This window comes from Periplaneta americana, chromosome 3, assembly GCF_040183065.1.
Source record: "Periplaneta americana isolate PAMFEO1 chromosome 3, P.americana_PAMFEO1_priV1, whole genome shotgun sequence".
Classification (NCBI taxonomy): Eukaryota; Metazoa; Arthropoda; class Insecta; order Blattodea; family Blattidae; genus Periplaneta; species Periplaneta americana.
The window spans coordinates 33089390-33103352 of record NC_091119.1 but is presented as its reverse complement, the minus strand read 5'-3'; the positions used below and the strand labels follow the sequence as shown (position 1 = coordinate 33103352).

General features: G+C 35.3%; 1 protein-coding gene across 4 annotated transcripts in view; it reads left to right on the top strand.

Annotated features, from left to right (window-relative positions):
- The window catches only part of cact (NF-kappa-B inhibitor cactus), a 249974-nt gene that overhangs the window by 86956 nt on the left and 149055 nt on the right, over positions 1-13963 (top strand). Inside the window, exon 2 of one of the 4 annotated variants that reach the window (XM_069820251.1) lies at positions 328-389. The exons of the other annotated variants lie outside the window; for them this stretch is intronic. Within the exon in view, the coding sequence (XP_069676352.1) occupies positions 328-389 (62 nt within the window). The remainder of the gene's footprint in view (positions 1-327; positions 390-13963) is intronic. 4 annotated transcript variants of the gene reach the window in all.

Genomic DNA, 13963 nt, shown 5'->3' with positions numbered 1-13963 from the left:
GTTCATGAATCATAATGGAACAGAGTAGGCCTATTTCTTCTTATTTTAGACATATATGAAAACACTAAGTATTACAATATGTTACTATCATCGTGTGGACCATTTTCTGTTGTACAAAATATAATGTTGTTGTTTAGTCAACTGCCCGAAGACAGGTCTGGGTTAAACGAGCGTTGAGCGACTTCCGCCGATTTGGAATAGACACCGACGCACTTAAGTTAGGTTAGGTTAGGTCAGGTTAGGTTAGGTTAGTTTAGGTTTTTATTATCCCGTCAAGATGAAGGTGAAAGCGATTGAGTATGATTTTTTTGTTTTCTATGTTGGCAGTTCAAGTGCGTCGGTGTCTATTCCAAAATCGGCGGAAGTCGCTCAACGCTCGTTTCGCCCAGGTCTGAACCTCACAAGTGATAAGTTACCAAAATACACCACCTATGACGCAACTAGGCCAGGAGATAATGGGGTAGGGTGGCCAATTCCATTCCCCCTCCATTGTATACATCGCCGATTAGCTACATGTTACACTAATCAGACTTCAGATGCATACAAACAATTGTTCTTCCTCTGACACATATCAAGTGAGGTGTACTGCCTGATAATAGAGGTGCATATCAGCCAAGACCTCAATCAGAGGACAAAAATATGATAATAGGTAGATATTGTGATGTTGCAAAACGTCCACAAAAATAACACGATGTTGCAGCCATCACATAGAGAAGTGGTTCTATGTATTGTGAATGTTACTTATGTCCCAGCCACTATAGAAACTTGATAAAATACCTTGAAAATGTCTTGGATTTATAGTATTGATTAGTAGAAATTGATGTGATCACTGGGAGAGCTGTAAGCCCATCCAACCCCGCCCTAAATACGTACCTTACTTATATAAGAAAATCGTCGCGAGTGAATGAAGAATACGGGCATATTTCTTTCATGTAACAGTGGGTTTCAGAGTCGCCAACATAGTAATAATACTACACACTTAATCAAATCTAACCTCTCTCATAATACTACACACCTATCAAACCTAACCTCTCTCATAATACTACACACCTATCAAACCTAACCTGTTACACAATACACACCTAATCTAACCTAACCTAACCTGTCACATAATACTACACACCTGTAGTAATATTCCTAATATTTAATATAATTTCGTTTGCATGTATTGCCGGCCCTACTTCTCATGTTGGTAGCCATTTAGTGGAAGTGGATCGTAATTCGAATAAGGAAATAGGAGACTTTCATAATAATTATATTTAGTTCGTCCAGTGATATATATGTTAATGGAGTAATAATTGAGGGGTTCACAACCAGAGTGGATCAAGTCCTTGTGGAATAATTGTGAGAAATTGAGTCTTAAAGTTTCTGGCTCAAGCTTAGCAACTGTCACCTTCCATAGGAAATGCTGCTCTCTGATGAGTAACAAATTAGTTATGTACTTGGTTTGTTATGGCAATGAATAAATCTAAGTTTTCTTCATCCGAAATTCTATTAATCCACAAACTGACCACTGGTGGACTTGATCCACTCTAGTTGTGAGCCATATATATATATATATATATATATATATATATATATATATATATTACAATAAGAATTGAAATGTGTTGTGGTTGTGATAAAAGTATTGAAAATTAGTTTATAGCGCCACATTGGCAGTGATAAAAGTGTGCAATATTCGTTCAGTGGCAGGTGGATACTCTATATTGACCCAGCGAATTCATCTAACCATTGGAAGAGGGGTGTACACATTCATCTAGAGCAGTGGTTCCCAAACTGGGGGTCGTGTAAAGAGTCTCAACTCTAGAGTCGCGAGATGATTTACAAAATAGAACCAAAACCATCATATTAACATACACTTACTTTTTGTTTAGAAACATAAACAACATTCAACATAATAGAAAAGTTTCAGTAGTTATACACTAAAGTAAAAAATAATTTTATTATTGCGACAAATGTGCCTGTTTTTTTTTTTTTTTTCAGAAAATATCTCTCAAATCTGGACTCTGTAATTCGATACACACAGTGATATCACTTTCAAGTTCAATGAGATTTCTGGTCTTTGTTGTGATGGCAATCATAGACAAGAAGCTTATTTTGCATAGTTATGAGTAGAGATGAGCTTATACGATATTTTCAAGTATCTGTGACAACTGTGACTGTGACAATTAAATATCTGTGACTTTTATCGGTGATTTTGTTACACCGATATTTTATATCGATACGTAAGCACAATATGCATGAATTACATCGATATTTTGTCACACCGATAAAAATTAGCAGGAAATATTGAAGAGCAGTGAAATATGAATACGATTTCTCCATACACAACACTCATCAGTGATTTATATGGGAAAATCCAACAAAGAAATTATGTACATGTACCATTAACAAATAAATATTCATCTAACTGAACAGTAACATGTCAAAAGTTCACCTCATGTATCAAGAGGTTATATTATAGATATTGAACCAGTTGATCATTTTTAAATGTAGTTGGGTATGGAGAAATTGAGGTTATATGATTATCCTAATTGTTTTAAAAATTGAACCTTTTTATTGTATATAATATAATGGATAACTTATTTTAAGTCGTGCATTAACATTATAATATTCAGTCATAGAGTCGATCTGGTTGGCGAGTTGGTATAGCACTGGCCTTCTATGCCCAAGATTGCGGGTTCGATCCCGGGCTAGGTCGATGGCATTTAAGTGTGTTTAAATGCGACAGGCTCATGTCAATAGATTTACTGGAATGTAAAAGAACTCCTGAGGGACAAAATTCCGGCACATCCGGCGACGCTGATATAACCTCTGCAGTTGCGAGCGTCGTTAAATAAAACATTTTTTTTTAGTCATAGAATAAAAATTAATGAAACATAAGTATTCGGAAAAACAATGGAAAATAATTACAAAACAAAACAGTTGTTCAGACAGGATTTTACACAAGATTAAGTACTGGTAACCAATGTTATTATTATTATTATTATTATTATTATTATTATTATTTAAATCGTGTAATAATTACATCATTTATAATAAGATGGAGAAACTACCGCCCGATTGCTGTTATTGTATCATGCGCACGCGCAAACCTACGACGTAGAGGAGAAAATATCAGTCACAGAGTACTGAATACGGAGAAGATTTCGATAGCGATATTTTTGTCACAGATATTTCGCGTCATTAGTCACAGGTTTATCTGTGACAAAAAAATACCTGTGACAAAATATCGGTTTGTGAAATATCGGCCATCTCTAGTTATGAGGTTGCAAATGTTATAAAAAATGTGAGAGCTTCTTTTGCAAGCTCTAGGTATTCATGCACTCTTTTGATCCACAACTGCTTTACACTCTGCAGAAAAAGCCTGGTTTCAACATTCCATCAGTAGTACGTACATATTTAAGTTAATTTTTCCTTCTCCTTTTAACGAGTTCTTTCATGCAGTGGAATGCACCACATTCCTTTCTATCAAGTGATGTAAACCAGTGATTAAGTTTCTTTTTGAATCCTGTGATTTTATCCCTGGCTGTTATTATGTTAACATCTGGGCCTTGCAAACTGCTAGAGTGTTTGATTTTACAGGGATGTGTATTTTTGGAATAAGTACCCTACCAGTTCTAGAGGGGAGGGAGGTCGCATACAGAAGTCTTGTCCAAAAGTGGATCACGGCTACAGAAACTTTGGGAATCACTAATCTAGAGGTCAATTCATCTGGAAATCATATATTAGAAGTATAATAATTTTTCTTCAATAGAACGTCGTAAGAAATGATAATTATTCAGAAACAGTAAGCCTCATTCAGTCATAGTGTTTTGCCCAAGGGCAGATCTTTCACTGCAAACCCAGCATTCTCCAATCTTTCCTATTTTCTGCCTTCCTCTTTGTCGTCTCATATGATCCATATATCTTTATGTCGTCTATCATCTGATAGGCCTATCTTTTTCTATCCCGAACTCTCTCCCATTCACCATTCCTTGCAGTGCATCCTTCAGAATGCAGTTTCTTCTCAACCAGTGACCCAGCCAATTCCTTTTCCTCTTTCTGATCAGCTTCAGTATCATTCTTTCTTCACCCACTCTTTTCAACACAGCATCGTTTCTTATCCTGTCCATTTCACACGTTCCATCCTCCATATTCACATTTCAAATGCTTCTAGTCGTTTCTCTTCACTTCGTCGTAATGTTCACGTTTCTGCCTCATAATACTACACTCCACACAAAGCACTTCACCAAACTCTTCCTTAGTGCTTTCTCCAGAGGTCCGCGGGAGGTGCTTCTTTTTCTATTAAAAGCTTCCTTTTTCATTGCTAATCTCCTTTTGACTTCTTGGCAGCAGCTCATGTTACTGCTTGTAGTACACCCCAAGTATTTGAAGCTGTCCACTTGCTCATTGCGTCATTTAGAATTCGCAAGTTTACCTTCTTTACTTTTCTTCCTATGACCATGGTCTTTGTCTTGTTGGTATTTATCTTCATTCCATACTGCTCACAGCTGTCATTTAGCTCTAGTAGCATATCCTTAGTATCATCTCCTCTTCTGCTAACAACGCCATATCATCAGCAAATCTTATACACTTTATTCTTCTTCCTCCTACTATCATTCCTCCCATGTTCTGGAAACAGTTCTTCTCTAAATCCTCCAAGTAGATGTTGAACAGGGTAGGTGATAAAGGGCATCCTTGTAGTACTACTCTCCCTATTTCACTTCCTTCTGACATTTCTTCTCCTATCCTGACTTTGGCTCGCTGTTTCATATAAAGGTTACTGAATAGTCTCCTCTTTTTCCAATCCACGCCAATTTTCTTCAGGATCTCCATCAGTTTATTCCAATCCACACTGTCAAACGCCTTTTTTAGATCTACAAATACAACATTCACTCTTTATTCTTCTCTAGATATCTTTCGCCGATTGTTCGTAGCAGTCCAACTGCATCTTTAGTACCTTTTCCCTTCCTAAAGCGAAACTGGTCATGGTTCACTTTATTCTCTTTATGCAGAAAATTAAACGTTTCCAAAATATTACAGTATAGATCTTATGTCTCGTATAATATTAATGTCACAGAAATGAATTGTTATCCATTGATTTATGCCCAGAATCGTGCTGATGCGTTTATTCTTATATATTGCAGATATTTCAGGAATTCATTCATATGCGGTACATGTTTTTCTTTAACCTGATCGTAGGTACTGTATACAGTTGATAGTGATAGATACATGATTTGTTAGTCAGGACTTAGTAATTGCAACAATTTTATTTACTTCTCTATATTTTATTTTCATAGTAAGGAGTATTTGTTGAATATTTAAGACAGTGTATCAGCATCTGTACTAATAATAAATCTGTAGCCGAAATTTTTCTGGTAATTTTCGATTTTCCAAAAATAATTGGTCCTAACATATATAATTAACCACGCTGAAACCGAAAATCGTTTTTTTGACATTTTTGTTTGTATGTCTGTCTGTATGTTTGTTACCTTTTCACTCGATAATGGCTGAACGGATTTCGATGAAAATTAGAATATAAATTAAGTTCGTTGTAACTTAGATTTTAGGCTATATGGCATTCAAAATACGTTATTTAAAAGGGGGGCTATAAGGGGGCCTGAATTAAATAAATCGAAATATCTCGCTTATTATTGATTTTTGTGAAAAATGTTACATAACAAACGTTTCTTTAAAAATAATTTATTCCTTGAAAAATTTTGATAGGACTGATATTTAATGAGATAAATGAGTTTTAAAATTAAAATAACTGCCATCTAAGGCCGTGTAATGAATTAAAAAACAAATGACTTCGTCTATAAGCGACCTTGGACAGCAACAATGGAAAGCTATGAAAGATAGCCTATACTGAATGTTTCTGTGTTTGTATGAAGTAATATCGGAAGCTAAATTAACCGATTTGTATAATTAATTATTATTTCACCATTGGAAAGTGTAGTTTCTCTAGATGGACATAATGCTATAATGTTATTACAGTAACTTATAATATAATATGTAATATTATATAATATAATTTAAGTTATTTGAAGGGTTCAGAACCATAGTGGGCCAAGCGCCATTTACTGAATACGTAGAAAACAAGGGTTAAAATTAAGTTATTACCATAATTCAATGGAAACCTATGACAAGTAAAATAAAATATACACATTAAATATAAATTATGTCAATCTTCATTTAACTATGGTTGCATGTAATAAAAATTAAGAAACATGTTAAAGGAATTGTCATTGCACCAAATGAGTGTCTCTGGACCAAAATGATCGCATTTTAATTATTTGGATGCAATTTAAATTAAGTAACATATTAAACGATTTATCCTTCTATCAAACACGAATGTTCCCTGGATCAAACGTCCTATTTTAATTATGTAATTACTTTATATTTATTTCTAACGGGTGCAGCGGAGCGCACGGGTACGGCTAGTTCATAATAATTCTTGAACATTACTAATTAATTTACATGCATTTTCGACATTACTTCATCAGTATTTGGTAATATTTATTTGTTTGTATAAACAAATGTTTATACATAATATTAATAGTAAATAATAATAATAATAATAATGATAATAATAATAACAATAATATCATATTCAAATTAAAGGACTGAATCTTGTTATTTTATCGTCCTTACTCTTACAAGAATTTTGAAACAATAGCGGGACTCCATGGTCATGTAGACAGCATGAAGCAAGGTCATCACATATAAATAAAGAGTAGATTCAATTCATATGCACCAAAAAAAAAAGACGAAATATGCATGCACATTAGGCACTTAAAAACCAGTACTTACAGGATGCACTAAAAATAATAAAATATGCACTGTTAAAATTTAAAAAAAGGAAAAACTTTTTTATTTTAATTTGTTATTATTGATGGTTTCCTTGGATACTGAGACATAACTTCATTTATTTCTGCTGGAGTTGCATACTTACTTACTTACATACTTACTTACTGGCTTTTAAGGAACCCGGAGGTTCATTGCCGCCCTCACATAAGCCCACCATTGGTCCCTATCCTGAGCAAGATTAATCCTTTCTCTATCATTATATCCCACCTCCTTCAAATCCATTTTAATATTATCTTCCCATCTACGTCTCGGCCTCCCTAAAGGTCTTCTTCCCTCCGGCCTCCCAACTAACACTCTGTATGCATTTCTGGATTCGCCCATACGTACTACATGCCCTGCCCATCTCAAACGTCTGGATTTAATGTTCCTAATTACGTCAGGTGAAGAATACAATGCGTGCAGTTCTGTGTTGTGTAACTTTCTCCATCCTCTTATCACTTCATCCCTCTTAGCCCCAAATATTTTCCTAAGCACCTTATTCTCAAACACCCTTAACCTATGTTCCTCTCTCAAAGTGAGAGTCCAAGTTTCACAACCATACAGAACAACTGTTTTATAAATTCTAACTTTAAGATTTTTTGACAGCAGACTGGATGATAAAAGATTTTCAACCAAATAATAGCAGGTATTTCCCATATTTATTCTGTGTTTAATTTCCTCCCGAGTATCATTTATATTTGTTACTGTTGCTCCAAGATATTTGAACTCCTCCACCTCTTCAAAAGATAAATTTCCAATTTTTATATTTCCATTTCGTACAATATTCTTGTCACGAGACATAATCATATACTTTGTCTTTTCGGGATTTACTTCCAAACCTATCTCTTTACTTACTAGAGTTGCATAGTGTTCTAAATAATTGTTAGGCAACAGTCTACACACACGAATCTTTTTAAACGATGAGAAGCTCCTTGCCGCGGAATTGCTCACAATGATTCGCTGATAACAATGCACTGTTCGTATGTTGTCTGTCATATTACAATAAATATAACTGTTTCAACGTCTGCGTTTCTTCTGTATTCCATATTTGCTGATTTTCCATGTTCTCAATCTTGGTTTAAGCACTGTAATGCTTAAAAACAACAAAATATGCTTTTATATGCTCTAAAAGCTTAACTATGCATTCATCCCTCAAATCGATAGTGTTCGGGTAAATGAGGTTAAGTAATTTCTTTTACAAATGGACTCTTGTTCTCCTTATAAATTCTACAAATGGGTGTGCAATAAACAAAATAATACTACCATTTGGTGTGTTTTATTTATGTAAAGAATTATGTGCAATAAAGTTGTGAAGTTTAATTTTCATCTATCTCAAAACTCATTTTTATGACTTATCTCCCTTTATCGAAACACCATCGAAATATACTTAAATAAGCACTATAAAACACTTATGTGTAATTGCAAATAACTGCAAATCGGAGGAATAATTGTGACTTATGATATACAACTAAGAAATAAAACGTGGAAGTATGCTAAAATCCGTCCCACATTTATGACAATAAACTAGACAGGCAAGACGCACTTCCAATCCCGATGGCAGAGAGGTACAAAAACAAATCCCTGATGGCAATGGTAATTAAGAAATGGAATTTGTAAATTAAGGAATTATGTAATTTAGAATCAAGCTTACAGCGAGTGAATCGAAAACGTTTGCTGTGATATATGATGAGTGTATGTTCAATAAAGAATCTTACGTCACGAAAGCAATGAAAGGAAGAAAAAGTTGTCTTTAATGGCGATACTGTACATCAAGTCATAGAGGTGTTATGTGGGCAAGAGTCAGGGCCCCATGCTTGCATAACCTCCAACCAGAATCAGTGAGCTGTGTGTATACCAAGTCATTCGCTGGAACTATTGAGAGGGAACCGTGGGAAATGTTATGCAGAGATGCGGCGCCAGCTGTAGCCTATATAAGTCTACAATTTCATTGTCGATCGTCTTCAGCCAGTGCTATTTCACTTCCACCTTTTTATTTTTCTAAGGTTTCCAAAAACTTTCCACACTCCATTTGATAGATTTATTATTATTATTATTATTATTATTATTATTATTATTATTATTATTATTATTATTATTATTATTATTATTATTATTCGCCTTGTGCTGCTTTTGGCCTTGTGCTGTTGTTTTGCACGTTAATATTCTAAATAAATAAATAAATTATTATTTAATTTTTACGGCTTTTTGACCTGAAAACGTCTTTGTGATGTGGAATGTCTGTAATAATATCGATTTCGTTTTGTTAATGTTTTAATGCCAATTTATTAATTATTATTACTATTATTATTAATATTATTATTGTTATTATTATTAATCTTCAATTTTTTACCGCTTTTTGACCTGAAGAACTTCTTTGTAATATAGAATGTCTGTAATATTATCGATTTCATTTTGTTAATGTTTCAAAGCGAATTTGTTAATATTATTTATTATTATTATTATTATTATTATTATTATTATTATTATTAATCTTTAATTTTTTACCGCTTTTTGACCTGAAGAACTCCTTTGTAATGTGGAATGTCTGTAATGATATCCATTTAATTTTGTTAATATTTTAAAGCTAATTTATTAATATTATTAATTATTATTATTACTATTATTAATAATAATATTGTTATTAATATTGTTATTGTAATTATTATTAATCTTTAATTTTTTACGGCTTGTCGCCCTGGGTGCACAGGCGGTATAGTGTTGGCCTTCTGTGCCCGAGGTCGCGGGTTCGATCCCGGCCCAAGTTCATGGCAATTAAGTGTGCTTAAATCGACAGGCTCATGTCACTAGATTTAGTGGCATATAAAAGAACTGTGGAACCAAATTCCGGCACACCGGCGACGCTGATATAACCTCGGCAGTTCCGAGCGTCGTTAAATAAAACATAATTTATTTATTTATTTATTTATTTATTTATTTATTTTTATTTTACCGATTTTTGACCTGAAGGACTTCTTTGTAATGTGGAATGTCTGTAATGATATCGATTTCATTTTGTTAATATGTTGTTGTTGTTGTTGTTGTTGTTGTTGTTGTTGTTGTTGTTGTTGTTGTTGTTGTTGTTGTCTAGTGCCTTGCATCTGGCAATGAAGCCATTAGCAGTCGTGATTTCCAATACTTTTGAACTGTAGTTTCTTTTGATCTTAATGCTTCACAGTCTTCAAGTGATCTTCATTCATTTCTGCTGGATCGTTACACAGGACACATATGGGTGAAGCTGAGATACCTATTCTGTAGAGATGACTTGCTAGACAGTCATGATTTGTCAATAGTCTGAAGGCTGCAACTGCTGTTTTCCTTGGTCTCTGGGGGATTACATCTGGGTTGGAAAGTAGTGTAATCCATTTTTTGTCTTTAGCATTTGATTCTATTTCTTGTAGGTATGAATGAGAAAATTTTGTAGTGATCAAGCGTTTTATTGAGGAATATGAGAAATTAAATTTAGACTTTTGTTTTATTGTTGTGCCTGTCTTTGCAAGTGTGTCTGCGGTTTCATTCCCCATGACTCCACAGTGTGCTGGAATCCATTGGAGATGGACAATCTTATTAACTTTTTGGAGTTGTGTTAACATTTTGTAGCATTCTCTTATTTTTGTTGACTTCTTTGTAGCATTTGAACATATTCCCTGAATTGCAGCTTTAGAATCTGAAAGAATTACTGTCTTGTTATTCATTTTGTTAATATGAATTTGATAATTTTGTTTTGAAGTCAATTTGCTGCTGCTATTATTATTATTATTATTATTATTATTATTATTATTATTATTATTATTATTATTATTATTATTATTATTTCATGGTCGTCATGGGGTCCGTACAGCATATTCAAACGTACATTTTATATCTTAAATTGCAGATCTTGATTCGTCTTACCGTCACGTGAACTCATACTAGCTAGGAAACTAGGAGCTGGAGGGAAATGAAGTACGTGAATCCCCATGTTAGTTACGAAACTAACACTCGAATACCACATGTGATGTTGTGCGGGCGATTTGTCATCGTTTTCCATCGAGATCGCGCAGTGCTTATGTCATTATTCAGAAGCGTTATACATTATGTATATTATGTACGCAATGATGTAACATTGTCATTGGCACTCCCAGTAGAAAAAAGAAGGAATCGGACTGGTCATTGTTTTCCATTGAGAGATTCCTTAATGTCTTCCAAAGTGACAGATAGAATAAAAAAACAATCCTGAATGCCAACAGATAAGAGGAATTTCAGACTTTCTCAGAGACAAATCTTCCATGGCACAATAAGACTTACATCTCACTTTAGAATGTTTTAACGTCATTTAAATACACCATAATGGATATACAGGGTGTTTCCGAATTGGAATTTACAAACTTTCAGGGATGATGGCGAAGGGTACATGTATCAATTTGAGATAAGGAACCATGGTCCGGAAATGACTTGAGTCGAAAGTTATAAGCAAAAATAGTTGTGTGGAAATGGAATTGTAATGTGGCACCATGTGCTCTCCTTCCCTTAACTTTTGGAACAGTCGTGGAAAAATGGTATGGGCCAAATGTTTCCTACGTGGGTACTTGCCCCGATACAATCTGTGACCTTGTCTACTGTTCCCATTGGTTCATCCATATTCGGAAATCAGATCTGCTTTTTCCGCTCTCGTGTACTCCTCCATTTCACTAGGACTGATCGACTGTACAAGTTGCAGTGTCCAGTCATTCAGTCCTAGTGAAATGGAGGAGTACACAAAAGTGGAATATGCAGACATGATTTTCGAATATGGATGAGCCAATGGGAACAGTAGAGAAGCTCACAGATTGTATCGGCTACAAGTACCTACGTAGGAGATATCCGGCCCATAACATTTTTCCACGACTGTTCCAAAAGTTAAGGGAAGGAGAGCACGTGGTGTCAAATTACAATTCCATTTCCACACAATTATTTTTGCTTATAACTTTCGACTCAGTCATTTCCGGACCATGGTTCCTTATCTCAAATTGATACATGTACCCTTCGCCATCATCCCTGAAAGTTTGTATCACCAATTCGGAAACAACCTGTATAACTAGGCCTATACTAAATAGCAACAGTGTCCACACCTGTGGAGTAACGGTTAGCGCGTCTGGCCGCGAAACCAGGTGGCCCGGGAACGATTCCCGGTCGGGGCAAGTTACTTGGTTAAGGTTTTTTCTGTGGTTTTCCATCAACCCAATATGAGCAAATGCTGGGTAACTTTTGGTGCTGGACCCCGGACTCATTTCACCGGCATTATCACCTTCATATCATTCAGACGCTAAATAACCTAAGATGTTGATAAAGCGTCGTAAAATAACCTACTAAAATATAAAAAAAAATAAAAATATAGCAACAGTCAAGTATTGGTCATGATCTGCAATTCATCGTTGAATTCAGATAACGAAATCACTTTTGCTTCAACTATTAAGAAATAAATTCACGATAATCCAGACGTTTGAGGTGGGCAGGCAATGTAGCACGTATGGGCGAATCCATAAATGGATATAGTGTGTTAGCTGGGAGACTAGAAGGGAAAAAGACTTTTGGGGACACCATGACGTAGATGGAAGGATATTAAAATGGATTTGAGGGAGGTGGGATATGATGATAGAGACTGGATTAATCTTGCAAAGGATAGGGACCGATGGTGAGCTTGTGTGAGTGCAGCAGTGAACCTGTGGGTTCCTTAAAAGCCATAAGTAAGTAAGTAAGTAAGTAAGTAAGTAAACAATACAGCCCTAAAAGTACGAACAAAGGTGCTTCATAAAAATCCAAGTTCCAAGAGAAAAATATGCAACTCAGTGCTTTAGGACATTACAATACGTATGTGGGAGAGAATTCCTACCATACTGAATTATTGCAAGTTGGGTGGAAGCGAGGCATTCGCTTTCAATCAAGAGTTGACCTATGAAGAGCTTTAGATTGATCAGTGACATGGGCAGAACATGTAGCACGTATGAGTGAATCCAGAAATGCATATAGAATGTTAGTTAGGAGGCCAGAGAGAAAAAGACCTTTGGGGAGGCCGAGACATAGAAGGGAGGATAATATTAAAATGGATTTGAGGGAGGTGGGTTATGATGATATAGACTGGATTAATCTTGCACAGGATAGGGACTGATGGCGAGCTTATGTGAGAGCAGCAATGAACCCGCGGGTTCCTTAAAAGCCATTTGTAAGTAAGTAAGAGAGTAAGTATTTAAATATTTGTTCGCATTTATTGGCATATTTTTCTCTTTAACTCATATATTTCATAGACGTGAAATTTCTGGCCATAGATGGAATTTTTGTGTTTTAATTTCGTTTTACGCTGAAGGATTTCGTGGCACAAGCTTGACGGCTGACTGACTTGAGAGATTCCATGCCTCATGAATCGGGCGCCGACGCCAAACAGGGATTCCCCACAGTTATTATGTACTGTACGTGGGTCTTTCCACCGTAGGAATGCTACGCAGTTGATCTCTTTGCAATATGACAGTGTGCAGCTGTCTGCCGTTGCTTTCTACGCCTACTGCAATGATATTGTGAATTGTGGAGAAACAGTCAAGTGATGGGAAAACCTTCGGCAACACCTGTCGCAACACTGTCTTTGTCAACCGAAAACCGTGTCTGATCTCGGCAGGATTTGATCCTGGATTTCCTGCGTGGAAGATCGATGCATTTAACAGGATATCACAGTCTAATATATACAGTCGCGAAGCTCAATACGTAGTAAATATGCAAACATTAGATAGTTGCTCACCACTAGGATCGCTAATATCGTCTCATTACAGGCAATGCAAAATAGAACCGTCACAGTCTATTGTTTCTAGCACCCTCAAAACTCAAACTTCGTGACTGTATATAGTAGACTGTGAGGATATTGTAAATAAGTGCGGTATATATGTCACTTCGTATTTGATTTTGTTTTTGTGTAATTATTGCTTTTTGTTTTGATTTGTTCCGGAAGCCTGAAGTGTCACACTGAACTGTGAGTCATAGATTCTATGTAGTTCTATTAATTTACAATGCTTTAGCTGAAGAGTTTATAGCCAGTGAGACGAAGGGATATGAAGATTTGAATAGCAAGGGTTCTAATGTATTGTGTGAAATTCTATTATAGAAAATGTTTTGGTATTATACCACA